The sequence below is a fragment of the Acartia tonsa genome, chromosome 8 (assembly GCF_053477335.1).
Source record: "Acartia tonsa isolate MP-2025a chromosome 8, ASM5347733v1, whole genome shotgun sequence".
NCBI classification, from domain to species: domain Eukaryota; kingdom Metazoa; phylum Arthropoda; class Copepoda; order Calanoida; family Acartiidae; genus Acartia; species Acartia tonsa.
In genome coordinates this window covers 20701521-20727704 of record NC_137267.1, presented here as the reverse complement: position 1 = coordinate 20727704, position 26184 = coordinate 20701521, and the positions used below count along the sequence as shown (strand labels likewise).

At 31.9% G+C, this 26184-nt stretch overlaps 1 protein-coding gene across 6 annotated transcripts in view; it reads left to right on the top strand.

The window, feature by feature from the left end:
* The first annotated feature begins 4837 nt into the window (after window positions 1-4837).
* LOC145326206 (eye-specific diacylglycerol kinase-like) overlaps window positions 4838-26184 on the top strand; it is a 36194-nt gene continuing 14847 nt past the window's right edge. For 2 of the 6 annotated variants that reach the window (XR_013881793.1, XR_013881792.1), the window contains exons 1-25: window positions 4838-5317; window positions 5533-5607; window positions 6066-6229; window positions 7288-7345; window positions 7701-7790; window positions 8309-8397; window positions 8996-9056; window positions 9822-9870; window positions 11269-11325; window positions 11884-11939; window positions 12653-12721; window positions 13754-13810; window positions 14365-14497; window positions 15102-15222; window positions 17103-17216; window positions 18270-18337; window positions 18889-19011; window positions 19623-19693; window positions 20799-20890; window positions 21486-21580; window positions 21999-22131; window positions 22928-23029; window positions 23511-23612; window positions 24400-24458; window positions 25236-25374. Coding sequence is in view for 4 of the 6 variants with exons in the window: in XM_080169373.1 (XP_080025499.1) it covers window positions 6113-6229; window positions 7288-7345; window positions 7701-7790; window positions 8309-8397; window positions 8996-9056; window positions 9822-9870; window positions 11269-11325; window positions 11884-11939; window positions 12653-12721; window positions 13754-13810; window positions 14365-14497; window positions 15102-15222; window positions 17103-17216; window positions 18270-18337; window positions 18889-19011; window positions 19623-19693; window positions 20799-20890; window positions 21486-21580; window positions 21999-22131; window positions 22928-23029; window positions 23511-23612; window positions 24400-24458; window positions 25236-25374 (2055 nt within the window). In the remaining 2 variants the exon portion in view is untranslated. Of the gene's footprint in view, window positions 5323-5532; window positions 5608-6065; window positions 6230-7287; window positions 7346-7700; window positions 7791-8308; window positions 8398-8995; window positions 9057-9821; window positions 9871-11268; window positions 11326-11883; window positions 11940-12652; window positions 12722-13753; window positions 13811-14364; window positions 14498-15101; window positions 15223-17102; window positions 17217-18269; window positions 18338-18888; window positions 19012-19622; window positions 19694-20798; window positions 20891-21485; window positions 21581-21998; window positions 22132-22927; window positions 23030-23510; window positions 23613-24399; window positions 24459-25235; window positions 25375-26184 lie in introns of all 6 variants that reach the window. The other 4 variants (XM_080169373.1, XM_080169371.1, XM_080169372.1 and 1 more) reach the window with 4 other exon arrangements.

Sequence of the window (26184 nt, the reverse complement as noted above, 5' to 3'; positions counted from 1 at the left end):
CCCCGCAGGGTAGAGCCCCCCACAGAGGCTAGAAATAGGAGAAAAGCTACTGTGAAAAATACGTAGAATCGCCCCTTAAGGTGCGTTGCTACGAAAGGGACTATACCCGAAATATAAAATGAATTGATAAATGATAAGATATGTAGAGTTTTTAAAAAAAGGAATAAAATAATAAGAAGAGAAAAATAAAAAAAGATAAAATTAAAACCGATTTAAAGAAAATATGTTAAATTTAAGAAATATATTGGAGAAAAAATCATGAAACCTTTTAATCACAAATCTTTTTTACTTATTTTTAATTTCTGTAATATTTATATTTTGTGGCATAACTGACAGACCGACGAACAAAGTATATATATTACATATTGAAGCTCATTGGTGCAGGAAATCTTTACAAAAAATCAGCCGTCTATCTTGAATAGGAACAGAGAAAATAACATTTCCCAATTAGCGTTACGGACTGACTGACAGACAGACAAAGTGAAATATAGAGTAGCTTTGCCATTTAATAGGAACAGAAATCAAGAAAGGTATAATCAAATTGACTAAAAGTTTATTTAGTTTTCCTCAACATAAAAGACAAGTATTAGTAAATCCATTTATCCCACTTAACTGGGCCGTCCATAACAAGGGCTAGCGGCAACTGCTTAATTGAAAATTGACATCTTCAATTCGACTAAAGGTTGAAAACTTTGCTAGTCTTTAGCTAAAATTCTTTTATTTAGACGACTCTTAATTTCTCAGTAACCAACGGCGCGCCGAAAGTCAGAGCTCAACAGCACCAAATAATATTTTTATCAGAAATCATTACTTTAAATTCATAAAAATGTTAACTTTGCTAACTTCAGATTAGCTTTCCTCTACATAAAGTATCTTTAATCCCGAGAGAGAAAAAAAAGTAAATGCACTAAAAGGAATGTTAAAAAGTTTTGTAATATAATTCCACATCAATGATTTAGATTTAACACCTAGCTATTTCCTGTGCAGTGCGTGCTTATTTTGTGATGTTGGCCTTTTTTTCTGTAACGCAGCTACTCTATATTAGGTTATGTCTTTATGTTGGGCAGCTCGTCATCAAAAATCAAAATAATACTGCATCTATACAGTCTGGATGTTTTCTCTAGTTTCTTGAATATAATCATTATTGTTTACCTTTTTACAGCTTATTGCCACCAGTTTTAGAGGCAAAGCAACTCTATAATTCACTTTGTCTCTCCGTCTGTCTTTAATGTTAAGGGGGAAATGTGATTTTCTCAGTTGATAATTAAGAAAGTCTGCTAACCTTTGGGTGAAGATATACCTTACCAAAGAGCATCCAGTAAATATTTACTTAATCAGTCAGTCTGTTAGACATGCTACAATAGACAAATTTATCTTATTTTAGAAAGGTTTCGTGATTTAAAACTATTTAATTATCACAAATTCTCTGTCTCTTTCTTTTCAGGATTACAGTACATCTGCTTTGTCCGTTTCTCCATCCGTTATTAATATTTTTGGCTTCGTTAATTATTTATGTATATGATCATGATGTTGTTATCCACATTGACTAAATTGATAAAGCTTATTTTCTTTGTAACTTTTTGTGTTTACAGTAAAAATGTAACATATTGATTTTTCTTACTTATTTAAATTATCATATTCGTTAAAAATAGTAATAATACATTAAAAGTCAAATTATGCCTATCTTTCAAAAAACCTTATCATTAATATCCGTATTATGTAAGTAGTGATGGAAAATTTTCACACCACTATTTATTCCCTAATTATCAAAAGGTTGAAAAAAATATGACAAAAAAGGTATATAAAATTTTAAAATTATTTATTAAATACATATTCCTATCTATCAAAAAAACATTGAAATTTAAAAAATTTATACTGAAAAGATTCATATTTCTACCAGTTTGTAATGTACAGTGTAGGGGGAGAAAAGATAAATAAACTTTTGTCCAATAATATTGTTCTGCTATCTCTGTAAAAGTTAGCGCGGCATTCTTCTGAGGTCAGCGCTTTGCTCTCTCTCTCTCTATCTCTCTCGCTCGCCCTCTCTAATTCTCCCTCCTTCTCACTCTCTCGGGATCACAACAATCTCCTCTCTCTTGTTCTGTGAAAAGTGATATTCTGATGGTTTTGTTGTTTCCTCTCCCTCTCTCTCTCTGTGTTTCATGTTCTCTCTCTTGATATGTATATTATTAAATTAATTAAGACACTTGTTATATATACTTATTAGGTAATAATGTGACAATATATTTTTTGTGTCAAAACAAAAGAATTTTATTGCAAGACAACATCCATAATAAAAAAAACCTTAGATCTTAAGTAAACAGAAAATGGGCGTTAAATTAATTTTTATCTTATATGTTGATGAAATAATATACTCTTTTGTTGATTAAAATCTTAGGTTGAAAAGTTTGGACAGTTGCATTTGAACCAACCAATCAAGATTTGATGAATGACTTCACTCTGAATGTAACTTTAACCAACGAATGAGATAAATTGTAATTATATGATAAAAGTACTATTTTTAAATCATTTAACTAAAGATTGGTTTCAATTCTAGAGCAGCTTCCCTTTTATAATAATCATAAGATGTTCTAAATGTATTATAATGTTTAATATATAACTCTTTCATTAGATGTTTGTTTATAAAATTTTAGTATTTGATAAACTTATAATATAAATGATTGTCTCAAAATTAAAAATCTTGAAATATTATAACCCTCCCCCCCCCCCTCTTTAAATTATTTTAAAAATGAGGAAATAGATAAAACTTATAAAAGACCCTTAGATGTGGATATTTGTTAAATAATTTTTTTTGTAATCTCTGTTCGCTAATTATAGAGGCTCCTTATTACGGTAATCGGAGTGCAGCCACTCTACTCTAAAGGTAACATGATTAGGTAATGTAAGAGACTCAATAAATCACCATGTTTGTACATTCTGAAACATCCTAGAAAGCTTAAAATTAGGTTTGGCAATCCGAATCCGCAATTCGTCCAGTTTTTTGTGACTATTTTTAGACCCAGAATCCGAAACCGCAATTCAAATTGCGAATTTGGATTGTTAATTTTTATGACTTTTGTAGCACTTAAAAAAAATTATTTAAAATGTGGCAGGCAAAACCGAAAAAGGATTTTATTATTTGTTAACTGATAGTAAAATGATGGGTAGCATCCAAAGTTTTTTATATTTTATTTTCACTTTTCATGCTTATTTTAGGTTAGGTTAGGTTAAGTACCTAAGGGTTAAAAAATGACCGCTGTATTGGCTAGAATTTTTTTATTTTTAGAAAGACCTTTAATAAACAATACTGCAAGAATCCGCAATCCAAAATCAGAAAATCCGCTAACCGCCAATAAAACAAGAGTCCGCAATACACGGATTAATCCGCTTTTTTAGGGGCCAAATTTTGTTAAAATCCGAATTTGACCCAAAAATTGGGCGGATTGTCAACCCTACTTAAAATTATGACTGTCTATGTTTACTAAACAATATAACTCCTACGAAAGCTCTTTGAAATATATTAATGTTTTTCTTCGTGTCAATTAAAAAATAATTGTACATGAATATATGATCTAATAAAAGAAAGAGATAGGATCATAGGATGTCTATTAGTCAATGTATAATGTATATGTATGTCTATCTGTGTGTTAGAACCTAAGGGGGGGGGGGAAGTTTTGACACATTTGCGTAAACAGGGAGTATAGGCTTTATCTTTGGACTGAGAGTATAGGTTATTAGGGATAAAATCATTCTTATATGATGAATTTTCCCAAGTTTTAAGATTTTTTGGATAGGCCTCCAGGTTCCGGAGCTCCAGGCCTCCAGGTCCTCTCTGTACAGGTAAAAATGAAAAAAAAAAATTTTTTTTGAAGAGTTAGAAGTCAACTTATGAAACAAAATATGCGTTTTTTTCTTCAAATATGTGAATAACATTCAAAAATATGCATATTTTGTTTCATAGGTTGACTTCTAACTCTTCAAAAAAAAATTATTTTTTTAATTTTTACCTGTACAGAGAGGACCTGGAGGCCTGGAGCTCCGGAACCTGGAGGCCTATCCAAAAAATCTTAAAACTTGGGAAAATTCATCATATAAGAATGATTTTATCCCTAATAACCTATCCTCTCAGTCCAAAGATAAAGCCTATACTCCCTGTTTACGCAAATGTGTCAAAACTTCCCCCCCCCCCCCCTTATCTTGCTAACTGCTTGTCCGATTATGTCCTCCTTGTCAAGAAATGTTCATAAATCTTCAAAAGCATACCCTCATAAATAAAAACTCCTAGATGCCAAGGACGAAGTCTCTAGTGGAAGTATTAAATAAGACTATTTCAACTGACCTACAATTTTCAAACCGTTTAAATTAAATTTTATATAAAGATACCTCTTATATGATTGACATAATTATTCTATTATTTCGAATATTTTTGACATAAAAATTATTTCTACAATCTTAAAAACCCAATTGTCGAACTACTCGTTTTTTCCTTCATAAACATTATAATTATTTACCTATCTTATTAGTAATCTTATGATGACATATTTAATTTACAATATATTTACATCAATTAGTAAATATTCACGTCATTTTTACGTTTTTTCTTCGGCAAATAATTGTGAAATTTAAAATATATTTAGATATTTATAAATATATGAGTTGTTATCTTTTGTCTTCACGTATATGGAATTTCAATTCAGATTTATTTTTTTTTTAATTAACTTTAGTTTAGATATTTAATTCAATACTATCTGCATCTTGCACACGTATCTATCTTACACTATATAATTTTCATCCAAATAAAAATATTAGTAAGACAAAAAGTATTGTTTTCAGTTGCGTTTTTAATAATATGCAGAATTTGAAGACTTGCCTTTTTGCTGGGAGCGAGAAGACTTTGAACTGTAAATTACACCGGTAACTGGTAACGTATTCGTTGGTTACAAAACTTTGGGTACTTTTATTGATTTTTATTTCTTTGTTTCAAAATTTTTAACCAATCATTTTAACCTACAGAAGGGGTAGTTTTGTTGATCACCTTTTAAAATGTACATCAATGTGTTGTTCATTGTCTTATCCCTTAAGATCCATGCCGTTTTTACATGGGATACACTACATATTTGATTTCCTATTTTTTTCCAGACAAAATGGTAGACTTTGTAATTTTGTATTAAACCTATCGCACACAACTTAGAATAATGTAGAATAGACCCAAAACATCACTTTTTAAAAACCAACAAAAAATCATCAACAATTGCACGGAAAAATATTCATCATCACAAGAAACTTGGAAAAAAAGAGAATACTGTAAAAGGAAGCTGGTAGGTATTTGTTTTTGTTTGAAAATTATTACTCGGATCTTATATATAATAAAAGTAAATATATGTTTATCAAAAGTTTAAACATTTAAGTACTTTTTTTGACTACCTACCAAATAAATTTGATTGACATTGTGACAAACATTCTTTTTATTATAGAGAAACTGCGCTATGCTCCTGCGTTAAGGTATTAGAAAACTAAATTTACTTTTTATTTAGGAGATGATAATAGGTACAATTGAAGTATATAGCTTGATATCTATCACTTTTGTGTCAACAGAATGAACAACAGGTAAAATATTTTATCTACAATATGGGCGACAACATCCATAAAGCGAAACTCTACAAATTGAACTTCTGACAAATGAACTTTCACACTTACCGAGTGACAGCACTTTTATTATTGAAACGCTTAAATTTTGACCGCCTATTTATACAGTAGGTAAAGATTTGCTGTTAATAGTTATTTCTCGCATCGTATTATAAACAGCTTTCCGCAGATATTAAATGAACAATTATCGGCATTTCGGGGCTTAAAAATTGGTTTTATTCTTGTGATTGTACATTTTCATATTTGTAGAAAACTGGATATAATACAATGCTAGACATAATTTTTCCGTTTGGCTAAGAACTGGTTCTAATCCCCGGATAGTAATCGGTTACAAATAAATACGGGGAAAATATTTATTGACTAAATAGGTATAAGTTTATATATTGTATTATATTGAGCTAAAAAATCTTTTTTTATAGGAATACAAGACTCTAGAGGAAAGTAAGGGGTGTTTGGGCGTGCCGCAATGTTATCCGCCCCTCCCGGCCAATCCTCCCTGGTCCCCCTGGAGGATCAGTTCCAACAATCCTCTCCACCACATTCTGCAACCAACAAGCTCAAGAAGTCGGCTTCAGATGGACAGGTAGATAGATACACACATAATGAAGTCATTTCCCTTGTAGGGGTTGACACCAGGTATCTAAAGGGATAATACAATTGTCGATAAATGGATGTACACTCTAAATTATGATTCACAAAATTACCACTTCGGTAGATTAATGGTTGAAAGGTTTGGACACTTAATGTACGAACCAATTAAAAATTTAAAATTCAATAAAAGTTCTAAAGTTGTTAGGTAAACCAACGAATAGAAAACGTTATTATGAAACCTTGGGGACAAGGGTAAAAAACAGCCCACTCTATGTTAAATTTTAAAAGAATAGTGAAACTATTATGATTTTACACCAAATAAGTTTAGTATCTTTATAATTGTCATTGAATATAAAAACGTAAGTAAGTCTGTATCGAATTTGTCGTAATTAATCTAAGTGACAACGCATTTCATTTCATAAATATTCAAAGTTTGGTCACTCTATGCTAGCCAATGGTCCTCTGTCCGTCTGGTATTTCTATCTTCGCTTATACGGACGTTGTCATCCGTATTTGAATAATGTTATCTCAAAACCTTAATCCTACAATAAATTCATAAGGTTTAAAGAAACAACAACAAAACAGTCATTTAAAAGGACAATCCACGCTTTGTTTTAGCTTTTAACTTAGATTAAGAAAAGGACAATCCTAGTTTTGTTTTAGCTTTTAACTTAGATTAAGATTTGTTTAGAAGAAGGTTTTATGAACAATTCATATTTTTTTTAGAGAATGGGGAATCATACTGAGGCTCTTATTTTTACCTTCACAATGATTGTATTTTACTAAAGAGATAAGCTAATAGATGATAATGATAAACAAAATTACCCCTTATGTAATATACTTTATTTGGACACTACCTTTTTTACCCTAACCAATCAAATTTAATTAAATCAGACACCTTTGTTATAAAACTTTGGGTACCATTGTAATTTAGTCTAATGTGACCTTCCTTCCTGCATTCAAACACATTTATTCATCTTGTTATGTGAATAGGATTAAAACAAAGTGTTCCTTTTTTACAACTAGTGTTATACAATGATTTATTTTTAGATGGTTCCGTTGGAAAGAGGCATTGATAGTACTGACCTTCCCTCGCCCACGGCTGAAGGTATAACTTTATATCAGAACCTAGCGGCTAAGCCCCTAGAGGCTTCTAGATTTTTTTTTTTGGGGGGGGGGTCCTTCACTTTCAGTTTTAGTTTTAAAAATAAAAACGGTCGATTTCCCTTGGAAGGGTGGAACCCCTGAGAAGCTACACTGAAAAGAAGACCCATATCGGTTCAGCCTATAGCGAGATCCTTTGGTAGACAGTCGATATACAGACTGGATGTGAAAAAAAATTACCAGCAAGGATTCATTAGCAGTTGCCTTTTTTTAAGGAGTGGAAAATTGAACAAATATTTAATATTTCTAAGAGGATAATAAATAACCTTATATTTTTTTAATTTGATTATTTGTTTCAGAGATGTACGGGGTCAGAAGGGAGAGTGATGGTTGTATTTCAGTCATGGAAAATTCAAATGATGAAGACCCTTGGTCCCCAGTTGTTTTAGGTATCCACAACGATTTTTAGATAGCAAAATATTTAGGTAGATAGTAAGCTAACTAGGTAGACATCTAGGTCTAGTTATTTCCAGAGGTTTCTTTAGAATTTATTTAGGTTGGATTTTTTCCATCTCAGGATTCTAGCCCTTGAAATATACTCTGTTTTAGAGTTGCTGTGTAATAGTCTATTCGCATGATTAGGATTGGGTTACCCAAAAGACAACCAACACTTTGATTGCACAACCCCTGTCTGCAAGTCTTAACTGTTCGTGGTAATGAGATGCGCCTGTTTATGGGATAAGGTATTCCCCCTACTCTTACTGTTGATGTTACGGATCGCCTATATTTTATATTCAATGAGTTCTAATATTTCATAGGCACAGTAGATTGGAGTGAAACTGCCTCTCCTACCACCCATATTTTTATATTTAACTAGTTCTAATATTTCTTAGGCACAGTAGATTGGAGTGAAACTGCCTCTCCCACCGCCCATATTTTTGTACCAACTAGTTCTAATATTTCTTAGGCACAGTAGATTGGAGTGAAACTGCCTCTCCCACCGCCCATATTTTTGTACCAACTAGTTCTAATGTACAGAGGTGTTACTTGCTACAGGTGAGATCCTTTTTAGTAAAGCAGTGATGCTACTCTATTTTATCTAGAGTATGATCGTATGTCTGATGGTTTTATTAATGTAATCAAAGAAAATTAAAGTATTATAATTCAAGTACGTCCAAGGGGGGGGGGGGGGTGGTGATAAAGGGGTGATTACCCTTCCCCAAACGAATTTGGCACACCCAATTTTTTTAAATTTTACCCTCCCCCCATTAAGGTGGGGGTATTTACCAAAATAGATAATCCCTAACATTTTCCCTGAAATGCTCAGCCAAACCAGTTTAGTTATTTCATAAATGATATGCCTTAGACATACGGTCAGACAGAAAATATATTGCTTTGTATTTTGCTAGCAGCTTCGCCCCTAGCATCTAGAGGCTCTGTACTCGAAGAGAAAAATAGGGGAATAAATCGCTTAAAAAGAAACCAAGACTTAAACCTGAAGTAATAGCCTAAAACCACCACATAAACCTAAGTGAAGCCTACCTAAAATAGAGAACGCAATCTGTTCCGTAATTATTGAGATCTTGAACTTCAGACAAAAAACCTTACTACTTTATATAATAGGATTTGATGAGAATACTAATCTTATTTTCAGGACTGCCTCCATTCTGGAATGAAATTCAAGTGTGTAGCTTGTAGAATAGTCAGTCACCAAGGTAATTACATTTTTAAATGATAATTTTATATTTTTTATTTATCAGATGACCAGAGTTGTATATTCTGCAAAAGATTCATTTTTTTCCCCGACTGCAAAATATTATTTATTACCCCCTCCCCCCAGTTTTTTACCCTTAGGAGAGAGAAAAATATTAGTGCTTTTCATTTTTTTACCCTCCATATTTTATGAGTTTTTTCTTACATGTTTAATTTTTCTCTTTTTTTTCTCTCTATCTTATATATTTTTTATCCCCCCCCCCCCCCACCTTTAGCAGAGGAACCCATGCAGAATATACACCCCAACAGCTGACTAGGTATAGATTTGGATCCTTTTAAACATTTAGTTTTTGTGTTTTTAGGGTTTTAAGATTAAATTGTTCCAAATCAGATTTTTTCTATCATACTTTCCTAGGTATCTAATTTGAATACGAAAATCTGCAATTTTTAATGTATAAAACTTTATGTTTCTGATTAATTTTCTTTCGTTTTATGCAGTAACTGGGTGTCTGTCTGTCAAAGTAATAAAATGTATGTTTGTTCATCTTTTGTACATCTTAGTCGTTTTTTGTAGGATGTTCAGTTAAATTTTTCAAGAAAATGTATTTCTAATCGTTCTGTGTCTATCTTCTAAAATATCCTAGGACATATATGTTTGTCTACATAAAATTTTGCGTATTTTTGCATTTCATTTATTTTAGCTTTCCTAAAAAGCATTAAATGATAAAACTGATTTTATTCAAAAATATTAATGATATATTTTTTAGGTTGTATGTCAACATTAAACAGTGTCTTCCCTTGTAAACAAACATTCAGGTTAGAATGAAAACATTTTTTAAACCAGGGAGAACTTTGTGCTGTTTAGTACACTAGTCCCCAAAGTTTTATGATAACGTTTTCTTATTCGTTGGCTTCACAACTTTGGGGACCTTTCAAACCTTTTCAAGCAATAAATGTAATCTACCTACAGAAGAATTAATTTTGTGGATAAACATTCGGGATGTACAATAATTTATCGTTCATTGTCTTTACCTTAAGATTAAAACAAGTACGAATATATACAAAAGAAGCTAAACTCTACTTTTATTAATTATTAAAATCTCACTCTTTTTGTTTTTTGGAAAAGGTTAGAATAATCTAACAAGTAATCTATAATACAAAGTAGCATGATGTCTGTCCGTCCGTTCGTCCGTCTGAAGCTTAAGATCTCCTTTGGGCAAAGCCCCTAGAGGCTAGGGGCGAAGCCGCTAGTAGGTATAAATTTTCCAAAATTAATAAGCGATTCCTGAGATCATACTAAACAAACGAATATATATGAATAATAAACATATGTTTTTAAATGCTATTATATTTGTTAGGGTTATTGTCATGAAAAGAGAGAAATAACATATAAAGGGATAAAAATATATATTGTTTATTGTATTATAAGAACTAGTAAGTGGTTTTCCATGTATAAATATAAGATAGGGGAATCATGATTAATTAGTGGCAAGACAGATATAGGTGGCACTAATTATCTTTTATTAGTAGCGTAGCTACTCAACAATATAATTTGTATGTATTCTTCACGTTCATACTTCAGGGATAAGACAATGGACGATAAATTATTATATAATAACTCCCCAAATGAAAAACAAAATTAAATTTTAAAATATTGGTTTAAAGTATTGACACAATAGTTTGGAACCAACCAATCAAATTCAATGAAAGTAACCAAAATTTTTAATACAATAAATGAGAGAACGTGTATTTACCAATTAAAGAAACAATAATATTAAAAGCTTTTTTAAAAAACCGCTCTTAAAATCAACACAACCTTGTTTTTTAGATTAAAGTATATAATTATCTATAATTAAAGAAGATAGAGCTTTCCCATTCATTAATAACGTTTTAGTTTAAGGAAGTATATTATTAAAGCAATTTTTTTGATGAAAACAATAAACTAAATCTGATTATCCTTGTATATAAGTAACAGAGTGTCTTTGTGTCAAGATTGATTTTAAACTCCAAAAGTTTTTAAGTCAACGATTAAATAACGTGTTCAAGATTTTGGTTACCACGATATTTTATAAACTATTTACCAATGACATGTGTCAGTGTGCATAGCCACTTACCAACCGCTGTGCTACTTTTTTTAGAATGATAATGTTAACAAATAAAAAGTTTCTAGCTATGCCTTTCAAATGTGCTGTAATAAAAATGTTTTTCTTGCAGGGAGTGTGTTAGAAAATATAGAGAAGAATCAGAAGTTCATCATCATTGGGTCACAAGGTAGAGAAATTATTTAACAAAGACAATTTTGTCCCAAAATAAGCGTAGCAATAACAGCATAAAACATATAGTCTAAAGAAGAGAATATAAATTCTGTTTAAGATTTTGGAAGTGCATCAAAATTTAGAAAGTTACTGTTATATTTATTAAAGACGTTTTTATAATTAAAATCAAAATTCTTTATCATTACCTACCTAAAAGCTTTGTTAAAGGGGTAGTTTCACGAAATGCATTTGAATTTAATTTAGTGAACTGCATATTTTTTCCTGGTTAATTGGTTAAACTGCATGTATATGGCATATAATTGAAAGAATTTCAATTTTCTACCAAATAGTTTTTAAAATATCAAGACTTGAAAATCGTCTTTTTAAATTGCATATATCACAAAAAGACGATTTTCAAGTCTTAATAATTTCAATACTACGTGGTAAAAAATTGAAATTCTTTCAAATATATGCCATATAAATATATTTTAACCCATTAACTAGCAAAAAATGTGCGGTTCACTAAATTAAGTTCAAATGCATTTCGTGAAACTACCCTTTTTTTTTATTTTAGGAAACAATTAAAGGGAAAATGTAGCTTTTGTCACAAGAACTTCCAGTCAAAACTAGGTTGGCGTTGGTGTCCTTGTAGCTTTATCTCTATCTCATTTAAATTTTTAGCCAAATGAAAAATTAGATATCACGTATTGTCATAATTGTATTGTTCAAAATTACCCTGTGTCATTTCTTTTGAAAGAGAATCTAAAATATACCTAGTCTTTGAATTTTTGACAGGGGGGAGGTATTAATAGAAAAATGATTTAATCTACAGAAGAGACAAGTTTTTGTATTATCATTGGGGATATACATATTTTTTTTCCATTATCTTATCCCTTTAAATTCCTGGCACTGGAACTAGTCTTATTTAATCTAACTTGAGTCTTTTAATTAAAATATTTTCTTAAGTTATCTCTTGTCCCTGCAAAAATTAGAGAAATCCTTATAATAAAATGTCAGAATGTTTGTCTGCATATTTGTCTGTCCTGAAGGATTTTGCTAAACGCTGAACCGTTATGGTTATCCTATACAGGGTAGCTTCTCATATGTCCTGAGAAGGTTTGTGGGAGGGTATCACCACCCTCCCAATAGAAATCATCCCTAGAAAAAAATGATAACCTTAGATATATTTTTCAAAATTTTCTTTTTCAAACTACAATTGAAAGTGGGGGAGGAGGTCGACTCCACCCTCCCTCCCTCCCCCCTCCGCACTTTATGGCTGTCTAAGGCTTATATGGGCGTATCCGCTACTTATTATATGAAGCTAAAGGAGCCAATACGCGCAGGTCCGAAGTTTGGTAATAGTATAGTTGGCATCAACTGTTCCTGGTGTAAGACTGCTCTACATAACTCAGGAAATTATCAGTCATTATCACAGAGAATTCATACTCGTTCTGCCATTGGTTAGCTTATAATTAGCTTTTAAATCAGAGGAGGGGGTGGGTTAGAACTTGAAGGTTGGGTTATAATTCAATTGGATAATGAATCACCTTTCAAAAATTCTTAAATACTTTTCAATTCAGAAAAGGGAGACACTGTTCTGAAAATGATTCTTCCCCCCAAACTTATACTGCCATTGCCTAGCTTATAAATTAGGGGAGGAGGGGGGTTAAGGTTGGTTTAGGATTCAAGAGGGGGGGAAGTTTTGACACATTTGCGTAAACAGTGAGTATATGCTTTATCTTTGGACTGAGAGGAAATGTTAAAAAAGAAAAAATCATCCTTATATAATGAATGTTCCTAAGTTTTAAGATTTTTTGGATAGGCCTTCAGGTTCAGGAGCTACAGGCCTCGAGGTGGTCTCTGGACCGGTAAATATAAAATAAATATTTTTATTGAAGAGATAGAGGTCAACTTATTAAACAAAATATGCATCTTTTTTCTTCAAATATGTAAATAACATTTAAAAATATGCATATTTTGTTAGGTATATAAAATATAAAAAAAAATTTAATAAAATTTTGGTTTTGATTTTTACTGGTCTAGAGCAACTGGTGGCCTGAAGCTCCTAAACCTGAAGGCCTGCAGCTCCTTAACCTAGAGGCCTATCCAAAAAATCTTAAAACTTAGGAAAATTTATCATATAAGAATGATTTTATTCCTAATAACCCGTCCTCTCAGTCCAAAGATAAAACCTATACTCACTGTTTACGTAAATGTGACAAAACTCCCCCCCCCCCCCCCCCTCTTATACAATGTATCACCTTTCAAAATTCTCAAAATACTTTTCAATTACCAAAACAGCATTTTTTATCATCCATTGTCCTACTCCTTTTTCCCTTAATAAACTATTCATACGGTGGGGTAGATATGGCATGTATGGGAATGGTAGGTTTTCCAATAAATGTCGGTATGTTAACTGTTGGCTGATAATTATGGATATTTAGACACTTGCAAATCATTAATTGTTAGAAATCCAGTTTGTAATCTTGGAATTCACTCAGGTATGTAATTAAACATTTAGAGATATTAAGCAACACAAGAATATTCTAGTACTTATAGTACTAAAGGCAGTGGTGTGTATTCTGCACAAGATTAATTTTTTTCCCCTGCTAAAAAATATGTAATTCCTTTTCCCCTCCTTGTTTCTTTCCCCCAAGGAGAGGAAAAACTGAAAAAATAAATGAAGTAGCCCTCTCCTTCCCTAAATGCATTAGGTTTCTTCAAGTTTTCTTCTTTGTTTAATTAAATACATTACAAATATGGCACAATTTACTTTTTTTGCACCCCCAACATATTTTTCATGTTTTCCCCCACCTTAGCAGTGGATCCCATGCAGAAAATACACCCCTGACTAAAGACTTGTTTTTTTAATGTTTTCAAGTAACCTTAAATTAAATAATATTTTACTTAACCTGATTTACTGATTTCTATTAAGCTTTTTCACTAGACCATCTATTCATTTGTTAGATTTTACATCAAATACCTTTATAACTAGGTAGTCAATTTATTCTCCAAGAAAAATCCATTTTACCTGACTAATTGTATTATCTTTCAGGTGTGATAATCCCTCCATCTTGGATAGTCAAGTTACCTCGGAAGGGATCATTTAAGTCAAGTCTCAAGCACTCCCCCAAGAAAGGGACGGACAAGGGTGGGTATGGGGGAGGGGGCACCGCCACCACGCCAGGGACCAATACTTAAATATTTTAAACTCATTTTGGTAGCTTAATACATAAGGGGGGGGGGGAGTTTTGACACATTTGCGTAAACCTGGCACCTAGGCTTTATCTTTGGACTGAGAGGATAGCTTATTAGAGATAAATTATTCTTATTTGATGAATTTCTCGAAGTTTTAATTTTTTTGGATAGACCTCCGTCCTCCAGGTTCCGGAGCTTCATTTTTACCTGTACAGAGACCACCTGGAGGCCTGCAGCTCTGGAACCTGGAGGTCTATCCAAAAAATCTTAAAACTTCGTGAAATTCATCATATAAGAATGATTTTATCTCTTATAACCTATCCTCTCAGTCCAAAGATAAAGCCTAGGGGCCAGGTTTACGCAAATGTGTCAAAACTCTCCCCCCCCCCCCCTTGAATATTTCTTATTACATTTTAGATACGCGAAGATCTTTTTTAGGAAGAAATATTTCTCCCAAAAGAATACCATTACCTACTCATTTATCTCATCGTATTGTAGACACCTCTCTGCGGATAGTAAAATTAGAAATCAAATGATAAGATCAATTCCAGTTTTTCTTTTTGCCGCAAAAATGTAAAAGTATTTGGTGACAGGCGATGACGTAAGCGGTGATGAAATATGTCGTTGCAACAAAATTGGAGAGTCGGACAGCTGTGGGGCCGCGGGCGGGAATGGCGGCAAACCTGTGCGGGAACATCAAACTTTTCTGCTTAAGGTTTTTTTTTCACACAATTAAAATTTTCCTTCAAATATAATTTTTCAATATCATCTGTTCTTAAACATGGTTTTAAATGAAGTTTTTAAGTTTTATTAGTTTCATGGGGAAAAAAACCTAGAAACAATGCCTTGTACTTGAATTGTAACACATTTCCTGAATAAAAACGCTTCTTAAAACTTTTCTTCTAGGATGGACAAGTGGGGGGAGGGGTAAATAGTAGTCCCCCCCCCCAATTTTAATTCTTGATCCTAACCCCCCCCGCCCCCTTATAAAAAAGCTTGAACGTCCTTGCTTATCACAGTTATGGAATCTCGACCATGAAGATTTTTTGACAATCTTGACAAGTGAGGTATTTTTGGAAAGAGAAATATATATAGAAAACGCCTATGTAAATTAGAAAATCCGCAGAAATCATATTTGCAAGTTATTTGCAAAAATCTGCAATGTTAATTTGCAAAATTAATTTCATGCCTTAAATGACTTATTTAGAAAAAAAATCTTTTTATGAAATGTGTTAATCTATAAGTTTAGAACATAATTAAGGCAAAAAAAAACATTTTCTTTAGTGTTACTTTTTTTCACCTTATATATGAAAAAAGCAGTTTCTCAAAATCTATGATAAAAAAAGATATAGGAACAAAAAATATGTTTTTTCTTAAAGTAAACACAATAATTGGCATAAAATCTATCATCCTAAATGTAAAAATTTGATATAGACAACTTTTTAGAGCAAATATTGAGCAAAAAGTAACCAAGACATTTTTGCAAAGTATGAAAATCTAAAGAAAATAGTTCTTTTTGATTTTGATATACATATCAGATAAATGTATACAAAATTAGTGATCAAAAACTATAAAACAAGTTATAACTTTTTTCAACCCTATCATTGATTAAAATGCACTTTTAGGTTTACTCATTACCAAAGTTGCACTTAAAAACTCTTTTTATTAAGTTATTAAACAAAATAAATTCAAATCAACAATTAGGCGTTTTTTATAATGCAGTAGACCATTTTGTAGTTGGCTTTTTGGCATTTATTTTTTTTAATTACTACATAAAAAGAGTTTTTATGCACTACTTCGTTAATTCTTAAACCTAAAAGTGCAATTTAATCAATGACAGTGTTGAAAAAACTTATAACATGTTTTATTGTTTTTGATCACTAATTTTATATACATTTATATGATATGTATATCAAAATCAAAAAGAACTATTTTGTTTAGATTTTCATACTTTGCAAAAATGTCTTGGTTACTTTTTGCACTATATTGACTCTAAAAAGGATTCTATATCTGATTTTTACATTTAGGATGATAGATTTTATGCCAATTATTGTGTTTACATCAAGAAAAAACATATTTTTTGTTCCTATACCTTTTTTATCATAAAATGTGAGAAACTGCTTTTTTCATATATAAGGTGAAAAAAGTAACACTAAAGAAATTTGTTTTGCCTTAATTATGTTCTAAACTTATAGATAAACACATTTCATCAAAAGATTTTTTTTCTAAATCTGTCATTTAAGGACTGAAATTAATTTTGCAAATTAACATTGCAGATTTATGCAAATACCTTGCAAATATGATTTCTGCGGATTTTCTAATTTACATAGGCGTTTTCTATGTATATTCCTCTTTCCAAAAATACCTCACTTGTCAAGATTGGATAAAAAAATCTTTGTGGTCGAGATTCCATAACTGTGCTATATGATATAAAGATTACCGCCCGTTAATGAACTTGCAGTAGGCAACCCCAAATTTTTACATTTTTCACCTCCCGCCTCCCCAAATAAAAAAGCTTGGACGTCCTTGCCTTTCTTGTTTATTTTATATTTTTATATTAATTTATGAGCATTGTATGAACTTATATTGTTGCAGCCCATCCCAGTGTCAAATTCTTGTCCGGTGATTGTGTTCCTCAACCCCAAGTCTGGCGGTAACCAGGGAGAGAAATTGATGCACAAATTTCAGTGGCTCCTCAACCCGAGACAGGTAACTAGATCATGTTTTCCAGTATCGCTTCGAAACCAATAAATATCAGGGGGATTAGAACAGGTTCTCAGCCACACTGAAAACTTATGTATACCATCTTATAATTGTACAATGTACATTTAATATCCACGGAAAGCTGTTTATATTACGATGCGAGAAATAACTATTATCTTCTTACTGTATTTTGAATAATAAATTCAACTATGTAATTTCTTGCCTTTCATCTTCAGAAGCCCTAAAAAATTATCCACATTATTTTTTAGACTTCTTTTAATGTCCATATTAAGCGCAGCAATAACGAGCAAACAACTTTTTAAGCCAAAAAAAGTTAAGTTAGTATTATACCTAGAGCAAAAATTGATTTATCTAAAAAAAATATAGTTAAACAGAAAAGAGCCGGCGTTAACAAAAGTAAATTGTTAAAATCTGCATATTAAAAAGAAAGGCGAAATAAATTTTTAATATTACCCTGTCTGAAACTTTGGCAGTAGAGTAGTTCCGTAATTTATATGAAAAAAAATGTTTACATAAAGGTTATCTCTGTCGTTAGTACTTTTGAGATCAAAATATTTTCTAATATTTATTTTGCCATCTCATATTTTGTGAATTAATTTATATATGTACTTCAACGCGACATTCTTATTTGATTTGCCTTTGAACGAATGCAAAAATATCAGACATTTTTTAGTTGTAGACGTGTAACTTTTACTATCAATGGATAATTGACATGTTATATTAACGTTGTGCATTATGCTTCTTTGTTATTAGAAAGGGAGAGGTAGGTTTCGGGTAAAATCCGTAAAGGTGTGTGTTTTATGGCTTAAAAATAGTAGTAGAACGATAATATTCACTAAATATTTGTATTTCTTATTAAAAGTTAGCATAAATTTTTATCGTTCTACTACTGTTTTTAACTTATAACACATAACCTTTACGGATTTTACCCGAAACCTACCTCCTCTCCCTTTAATATTAAAACAAAATTGGCTCAAAATAATCATAACTACTACGAAAAAGTATTTATTTTCTTTTTTGATTGTGTTATTTTTTTAGGTATTTGACTTGAGCCAAACTGGTCCTTTGCCAGCCATCCAGCTTTATAAACGTGTTCCTGGCGTCAGGTATGTTCTTTTCCAGTATCACTTAGAAACCGATTGATATTCGTTGGATAAGAACCGGATCTCAGCTACACTGAAAAACCATGTATCTTATCGAATATATATCCAGTTTTCTACGAGTATAAAAATAAACAATCATATTAAAACAAGTTTTTTACATTTTTATATCCGCAGAAAGCTGTTTGCAATACGATGCGATAAATAACTATTATTATCAATCTATACAAGAACGATTTTGTCATCATTAGTAGCACAGTATTATAAATCAACAATATTTTAGTTAGGAAAGCCCTATCAAATCTTTTTGATAACATGAAACGAAAAGAAATATGACATTTTAGGAAGTCATATGAAGGTTTAGAGCCATTTCTCTTGTACAACCCATTATATGTGTGCAAAAAAATAAATCAAGCTTTATTTTGTAGTATGTAGTACCTACCTAATGGGTTTGTTGTCAGAAAGGTTGGGATAAGGCTATCAGACCTACTTAATTAATATGATCTACTATCCTCTGATGAATTCATATGGATAATGTCAACCTTGTTATCATTTAGATTTCTGGCTTGTGGTGGGGACGGAACTGTTGGGTGGGTGCTCTCTGTCCTGGATGGGGTGGATACACCCTCCCCACCCCCTGTGGGTGTCCTTCCTCTGGGCACTGGCAATGACATGTCAAGGGATGTTCATTCAATTCAGATGAAATTCAGATCATTTTTTATGATCTTTTAAACTTGATGGCTTAGAAATTTAGGTTTTTGTATGATCAATTTTTAAAAACTTCGACAACAAAAAATGGAACGCAGTTATAGTAAATATGTTAATAGTCTCATCAAGTAATAGGTAATTTGTCAGCTTATACCAACAACGAAATTAATTTGGAAAAAATCACTAAATTTATACGTATTTTCAGCTGTCGTTGGGGTTCAACATATAGTAAAATTGACGACCTCTCCGTCTTCCCCCCAAATGTTATTTTAGATTTATTTCGCTTGTTGGTTATACAATATACCTGGTAATTTGTTTAACAAGAAGCTAACCAAGGATAGACATATGGAATGGAACTGTTAACAAAGTACATCTAGAAATATCATAAAGGTTAAAAATGCATAAGGAAGCTCATATGAGAAGGTATTAGGAAGCTTTATTAGGATACAACCCTTACAAATTAGGTATTCTAGGATATTTTACAAGATTCCTAAAAAGTTCCTCTCTCCATTTTTTTGAATAGATAAATAATGAATATTTCTGCCTAAAACTAATTTTTGATATGAATGAGCATTGTTAAAAGAACCCTTGGTTGGGGAGGAGGATATACAGATGAACCAATTAGCAAAATTTTGATCTCATTACAGCATGCAGGAATAGTGTTAAATATATATTTTTTAGAGAACATGATAAAAGGGATAGTTGAATCATGAATGAATTGCATTTGACAAGTTTGATTGCAAGAATACTCTCTAACATTTATTATTTTGTATTACAATTTACAATAAACAACTATCAATTAGGCACTACTAAAATAGTCATCATGCTGTTTTTTTTTGTGAAAACAGGACTGCCATTTATGTTGCATATATCAAAAAAATTATTTTATTTTTAATGCAACCTTATAGAAAATTGAAATTCTTTCAAATATAGGTATATAATATTTTATAAATGTAGTTTAACTATTGAACAGAAAAAAAATAAACTTTACTAAATTCAAGTTTAAATGTACTTAGTGAAACTACCCCTTTGACCAATTTTTTACAGCTTCATTTACATTTTTTTTTGGTATATTAGGTATAAAAGTTTTATGCTCTAATATTTTGACTAAAAGCAAATTGTGATGTTTTTGTTTTTAACTTGAAGAGCTAATCAAATGAATTAATCGTTGTTTAATAGCTATGTTACATACAAGATTTTTTAAAAGAACCTAGACTATTTAATGTAGTTTAGACTATAACAAGGCATTTGATGGTATATATAATAGTTATTTCTTTCATCGTATTATAAACGGCTTTCCGCGGATATAGAATGTACAATTATAAGATTAAAACCAGTTTTTTAGCCCCGAGGTGCCGAAGTTACGGGCTAAAAAAACTGGTTTTAATCTTATGATTGTACATTTTTCGTAGAAAGCTGGATATAATACGATGCTAGACATAGTTTTTTCGTATGGATGAGAACCGGTTCCTATCCACCGGATTCGAATAAATAAGAGAAAAAGATTTCACTTTTAATCAAGAGTGCCGTTTTATCAATCAACCAATTCTTCCCTTTTAATACAAAGTAAATTTATCTCAATTGAATTTTTTTCTTCTCCTTTTTCCCTACATAAATACCTTCCATATTTTTTTTCCCCATGATGAATTATGCGACTAGGGGGGATTATACTTCCCTGGACTGTAATGGGAAGAAATTCATAGATCTTTGAATCTAATGAGATGATAGATAACAATTTTAACACTATTTTTGAAAACAGACATAGTAAATATTGACCGGTGGAAGTTGGAGGTTACCAGAAATCTCCAGTATCCAGCTTCTTATAAAGGAGTTGATAGATTACCATTACAAGTACGCAACAAGATAGCTGGGTACCAAGGAGGATAGCTAGTGGGATAGAGTTGGATTATTTAAATGTTTAAGTTAGCAAAAAACATGGCTAGCTGAAATTGAGTATGTAGTAAGAATAAATTGACAAGACAGACAGTTATTTTTTTATTTGGGTGTACAATAAGGCATTAGATGTTAAAGAGTGGCGTTATTTTTGTCAATTTTAATAAGTAAACTTTTAAACTTTTCTTTATAAAGAAAATAATTTTATATTGCAATAGATTAATTACCTAGGTAGGCACGTAAGATGGTTATTTAAACACCTTAATCTGTCCAACTTATAAAAGGAATTTCTAGCAGACGTAGTTTTTTAGTCATATCCAAAAAAGCGACAGTCTTTTTTGAGTAATATAAATTCCCCAAGCAGGAATTCATCCCAAGAAATTGAATTGTTTATAGCTAACTTATTATGTGGATTAAATAAGAAAAATCTCATTATTTTCTAACTAATTACGTGGCCTGATTAATCAAATTAAAAGATTGATCAACTAGACTCTTTCGTTCAAAAATACCCAGTTATTAAATGAAACTTATAAATAATGTGATCTTTGTTAAGGTTATGAACAACTACTTCAGCCTGGGGGTTGATGCGCTTATTGCTCTTCAGTTTCACGAGGCCAGGGAGGCTAATCCTCAAAAATTTAATTCAAGGTAATGGTAAAAACAGTCAACGTGGAATTGGATTTATACGTGAGTGCACACAATTCTTAGGAAAGCCATTAAGAACATCATTGAAAACCAAAATAATATACCTAAGGAAGATCAAGTAAAATTGCCACAAAATTCAATGAATTATTTTTACCTAAAATCTTTTATTATTTCTTTTTAAAGCAGGGATATTTATTAGATAAATAAAAACAATTTAAAGTAACGATAAATTGAAGTTTTAACGATAAAAAATAAGGTTAGAAAATTATATTTCAATTGAGCTTCTATTGCCTGTTAATAGTGAGCTATAAAAGATTTTATTGCTTTCCATTGTGTGTACAAAATTCTGTTTCATTTCACTATTTATTATTGTCCTTGTTATTATAACGTTAATGAAAATTAATCAACTATTTTCTTGTAGGATAAGAAACAAAATCTTCTACGGGCAGGCAGGAAGTAAAGACTTGATATTAAGAAAATGGAAGTGTTTAACTGACTATATCAGGGTAGAGTGTGATGGAAGGGATATCACTCCCAAACTTAGAGAACTCAAGGTAAGGCCTAACAGAAATATCATAAAGCATCCATCCTATTATATAAAGTTGTAAGATTTTTGTCTGTAGCAAAGAATCTCGCTAACCGCTGATCCGATATGGTCATCCTTTACAGTAAAGCATCTTATATGTCCCAGGATGGTTTTAGGCTTTTTTATTTTTTTTAAAGTCTAGGTATGTTTTTAGGCTATTTTTCTGCCCTTCCATATCACTTCGAATACAGAGTCCCTGGATACTAGGGGCGCAGCCGCTAGTATTTTAAATAACATCTCCTGGGAGAATGATTATACTGGTATAAATGCCTTTTTTTATTTGTTTGTTTACTTTAAAACGTTCATACCTAACTTTTATTTAATCTTAAGTTGTTGAGTCAAACTAACAGTGTCCAAACTTTTTAACCAATAATACAATTTTAATTGTCATTGGGGGTGCACAATGCACATTAATTTATTGTCTGGTCTCTGAAGGAAGATCCCTGCATTTTACATTTAAGCATTAAGTACTGTACGTACGGTAGGGAACAAAAAACTTGTACCTATTACTTAGTTATGAGGAATAGATTTATTATTGATCTTACACCAGATATTCATATTATATAAGAAAGTGAACTCTGTACCTAGTGGGTTAAAATAACGTTCTCCCTCATCCCCCTCCTTTACCCCCATTTCCTTTTCTTCTTCTTGCGACGGCCCGACCAATAAATGCGAGAGGATATTGTAACCTTTAATTACGATAATTTTTTTAATATCCTCGTATATTCTACATTCAGTTTATGCTGATAATTATCCTTGTTAAGGTGTTAGCTGTAATTTTCTTGAATATCCACACCTACTCTTCTGGCACTCGTCCATGGAACAGACAGTTTGGCGAACAACGCCTGGACGATGGCATGTTAGAGGTGAGATACACAGAGGATTTAATTGGATAGACATTTTAAAAAGTAGACATATAGGCTATTCTTAAATCTAATGAAAGTTCTTAAAATGACCGATAAGTAATCTGGAATAGCCAAGATGATATATAAGTTCACCTATTTGGTTACTACGAGGCTTTAAAGTTCATAGTTTTGTTTTTGGAAATAATCGATCCCTGGAAGATTTTATCTTTAACTGCACTAGATCTCAACACTATCCTAATCTAATATTATTGTATGCAGAGAGAGAGGTGACAATGGGCTGTTTATACACTAGTCCCCAAAGTTTTATAATAACCTTTTCTTATTCGTTGGCTTAAAAACTTTTGGTTGATTAATAATTGAGTGTTCAAACGTTTCAACCACGAAATGTATTCTATAGAAGGGATACTTTTGTGTATTATCATTGGGGATGTAGATCCATTTGATTTCCGTCGTCTTATCCCTTAAGATCTCTGTATTGTAGGTGATTGGAGTGACAACGTACCAGATTCCGCTGCTGTTAGCTGGTGGCCACGGACATTGTATCACACAGTGTCGCAGGGCCAGGATAGTCACGCTCAAACAGGAACAAAAATATACACAGCAACTTTAATTAATTTTAGATCAAGTATAGTAGAGTGTGCCAATACCCTGTTTTGTCACACTCTGCTTTACTTGAGGGAATATTGGCATACTCTGATTAACCTAGAGAAATTTGGCATACTCTGCTTTACTTGGGAGAATATTGACATACTCTTCTTTACATGATGAAATATTGGCATACTCTGCTTTACTTGGGGGAATATTGTCATGCTCTGGTTTACTTGACATTGTATCACACAGTGTCGTAGGGCCAGGATAGTCACGCTCAAACAGGAACAAAAACATACACAGCAACAATTATTGAACCCTATTTTTTTTTCACAGAAAATGACTAAATGCTTTGCTTAAAAAGACCTTAAGGTTAAAGACTAAACACTCATTTTCTAATAATGTATACAACAAACATTTAGTAAACACTGTTTTACATAATTTCATGTTTTTTTAGTTTCAATACATCCTAAGGTGTTTGTTTATTTATGTGGTTATTTTTATATATATTTTTTGAATATGTGTTATTTTATTAGAGTATTACAATTAACGGGGAAGGGGTTCGATAACTGTATGTCCCCAACCTGAGGACCCTGTGCCGACTTTCAATTCGGTCTTAGAAAATAAACCAATAGCGTCGGGAATATTAACACAGCCAAGTCGCTACAAAAGAGCAAAAAGCAATTTGCCAGCAGACGAAAAAGGTCCCCAGCAGGGGAATCCAGTTCGTTTTCTAGTTATACATCTATTTTTATTGTTACTGTATGTTTTGAATGTACCAGATCCCTATGCAAGTGGACGGTGAGGCGGCCAGAATTAATCCTTCCATTATTGATATCAGGTAGGAAAAACCAAAATATTATACTTACTCAGGGAGGGAAAGGACATTGGGCTGCTTATTATACTATAGTACCCAAGGTTTTATAATAATGTTTTCTTTTTTGTTGGCTTAACAACTTTGGGGAAATTTTGTGTATCGTCGTAACTAATGTAACTACAATAGCAAACATATGATAAGAATCTCCCCTATACTTCTAATTTCATTTCTTCTTTTTTTATTAATGTTAATTCAGGGATGTATATTCTGCAAATTTGACCCGGCTGAAAGGGGGGGAGGGGTAGAAAAAAATATGAGGTTGGGGGGGGGGAGAAATGTAAAAATTAAGAGGACTGAAAGCATTTTTTTCTATTTTTCTCCCCTCTTCGGTGAATAAAACTAAAAAAAATTTGAAAGGGGGCATAATATGAATAAAATAAAGAGTTCTGAAAATAGTTTTCCATTTTATCCCTTTCCTTGCTGGAAAAAACTAGGGGGGGGGGGAAATAAATAATTTGCAGCAGGGGAAAAAATTAATCTTGTGCAGAATATACACCCCTGTGTTAATTAATGTACGGAAACTTAATTATTGTGATTTATTATGCATGCTAATACCGCAGACAACAAAAATACACAAACAAATAACTTTAAGACAGAGGTAGTCGGGGGAAGGTGGAATATCATGGCCTAAAACAGGCGTAACTCATTACCATGCTGCACACTGTGCAGTGTACAGTTAGGATTTTCAGTGCAGACAAAAAATTTGGTGGAATATTTTTGCTGACATTAATCTTTGTTAAGTTTATTGAACCAGGCCAAAATGTTGGTGAAGCGGAAGAGCGGGACAAAGGGAATTGCCGAGGGGTTACCTCCTTCACTACTTAGAATCCAAGTGTCAAAAATTACTATGCAGGACTACGAAATGTACTATTGTCAAAAGGTAATTAATTTGATGTTGTGGGAAGGGGTACCTACTGGTGGGTTGATATTGGAATTGGTGATTTTATAAATATGGCGAGAATAATATGGCCCAAAATAACCTAGAAAATTGCATTTTTAATTGAAAATATGCCTTTATAAGAATCGCAGATAAAAAAATATAAATTTAATTGTTGATAAAATTGACGCCATTTTGTTTGTAAGGTTTCGTGATTTTTTTCTTCTTAGATACCAAATGGTTGAATCTACATAAAAAATGAACCCATTTTTGAATTAGTCGACCCTAAAAACCCCCTATCGCGTATATAATACATTCATTTAACACAAAAATTAACGGAAATATTAGAAATTTACCCATACAGGGACTATTAAGATATTAAGTTAAGAAAGGGCAATTTATATATAATACATGATGGATTCGAGCATGCACTAATAAAATGTGTCTTCAAGCTGGTTAATATAACAATAAACCCCCATCCATCCCCTTTACCCCATTCCCTCCTCTCCTACTGTAGGAACAACATGACCAATAAATTATATTGATATTAGCAACCTAAATTGACGAACATCTTTCCACTGTGATAAAATCTTTTCTATCTATCTATCTATTCTATATCTATAAATTGTTTTCAGCGAAGCTACTCTATAATTCCCCCATACACCAACTTTACCCCATTCCCTCCCCTCCTACTGTAGGGACAACCTGGCCAATAAATTATATTGATATTAGCAACCTAAATTGACGAACAACTTTCCACTCTGATAAAATATATTCTATATCTATTAATTGTTTTCAGCGAAGCTACTCTAT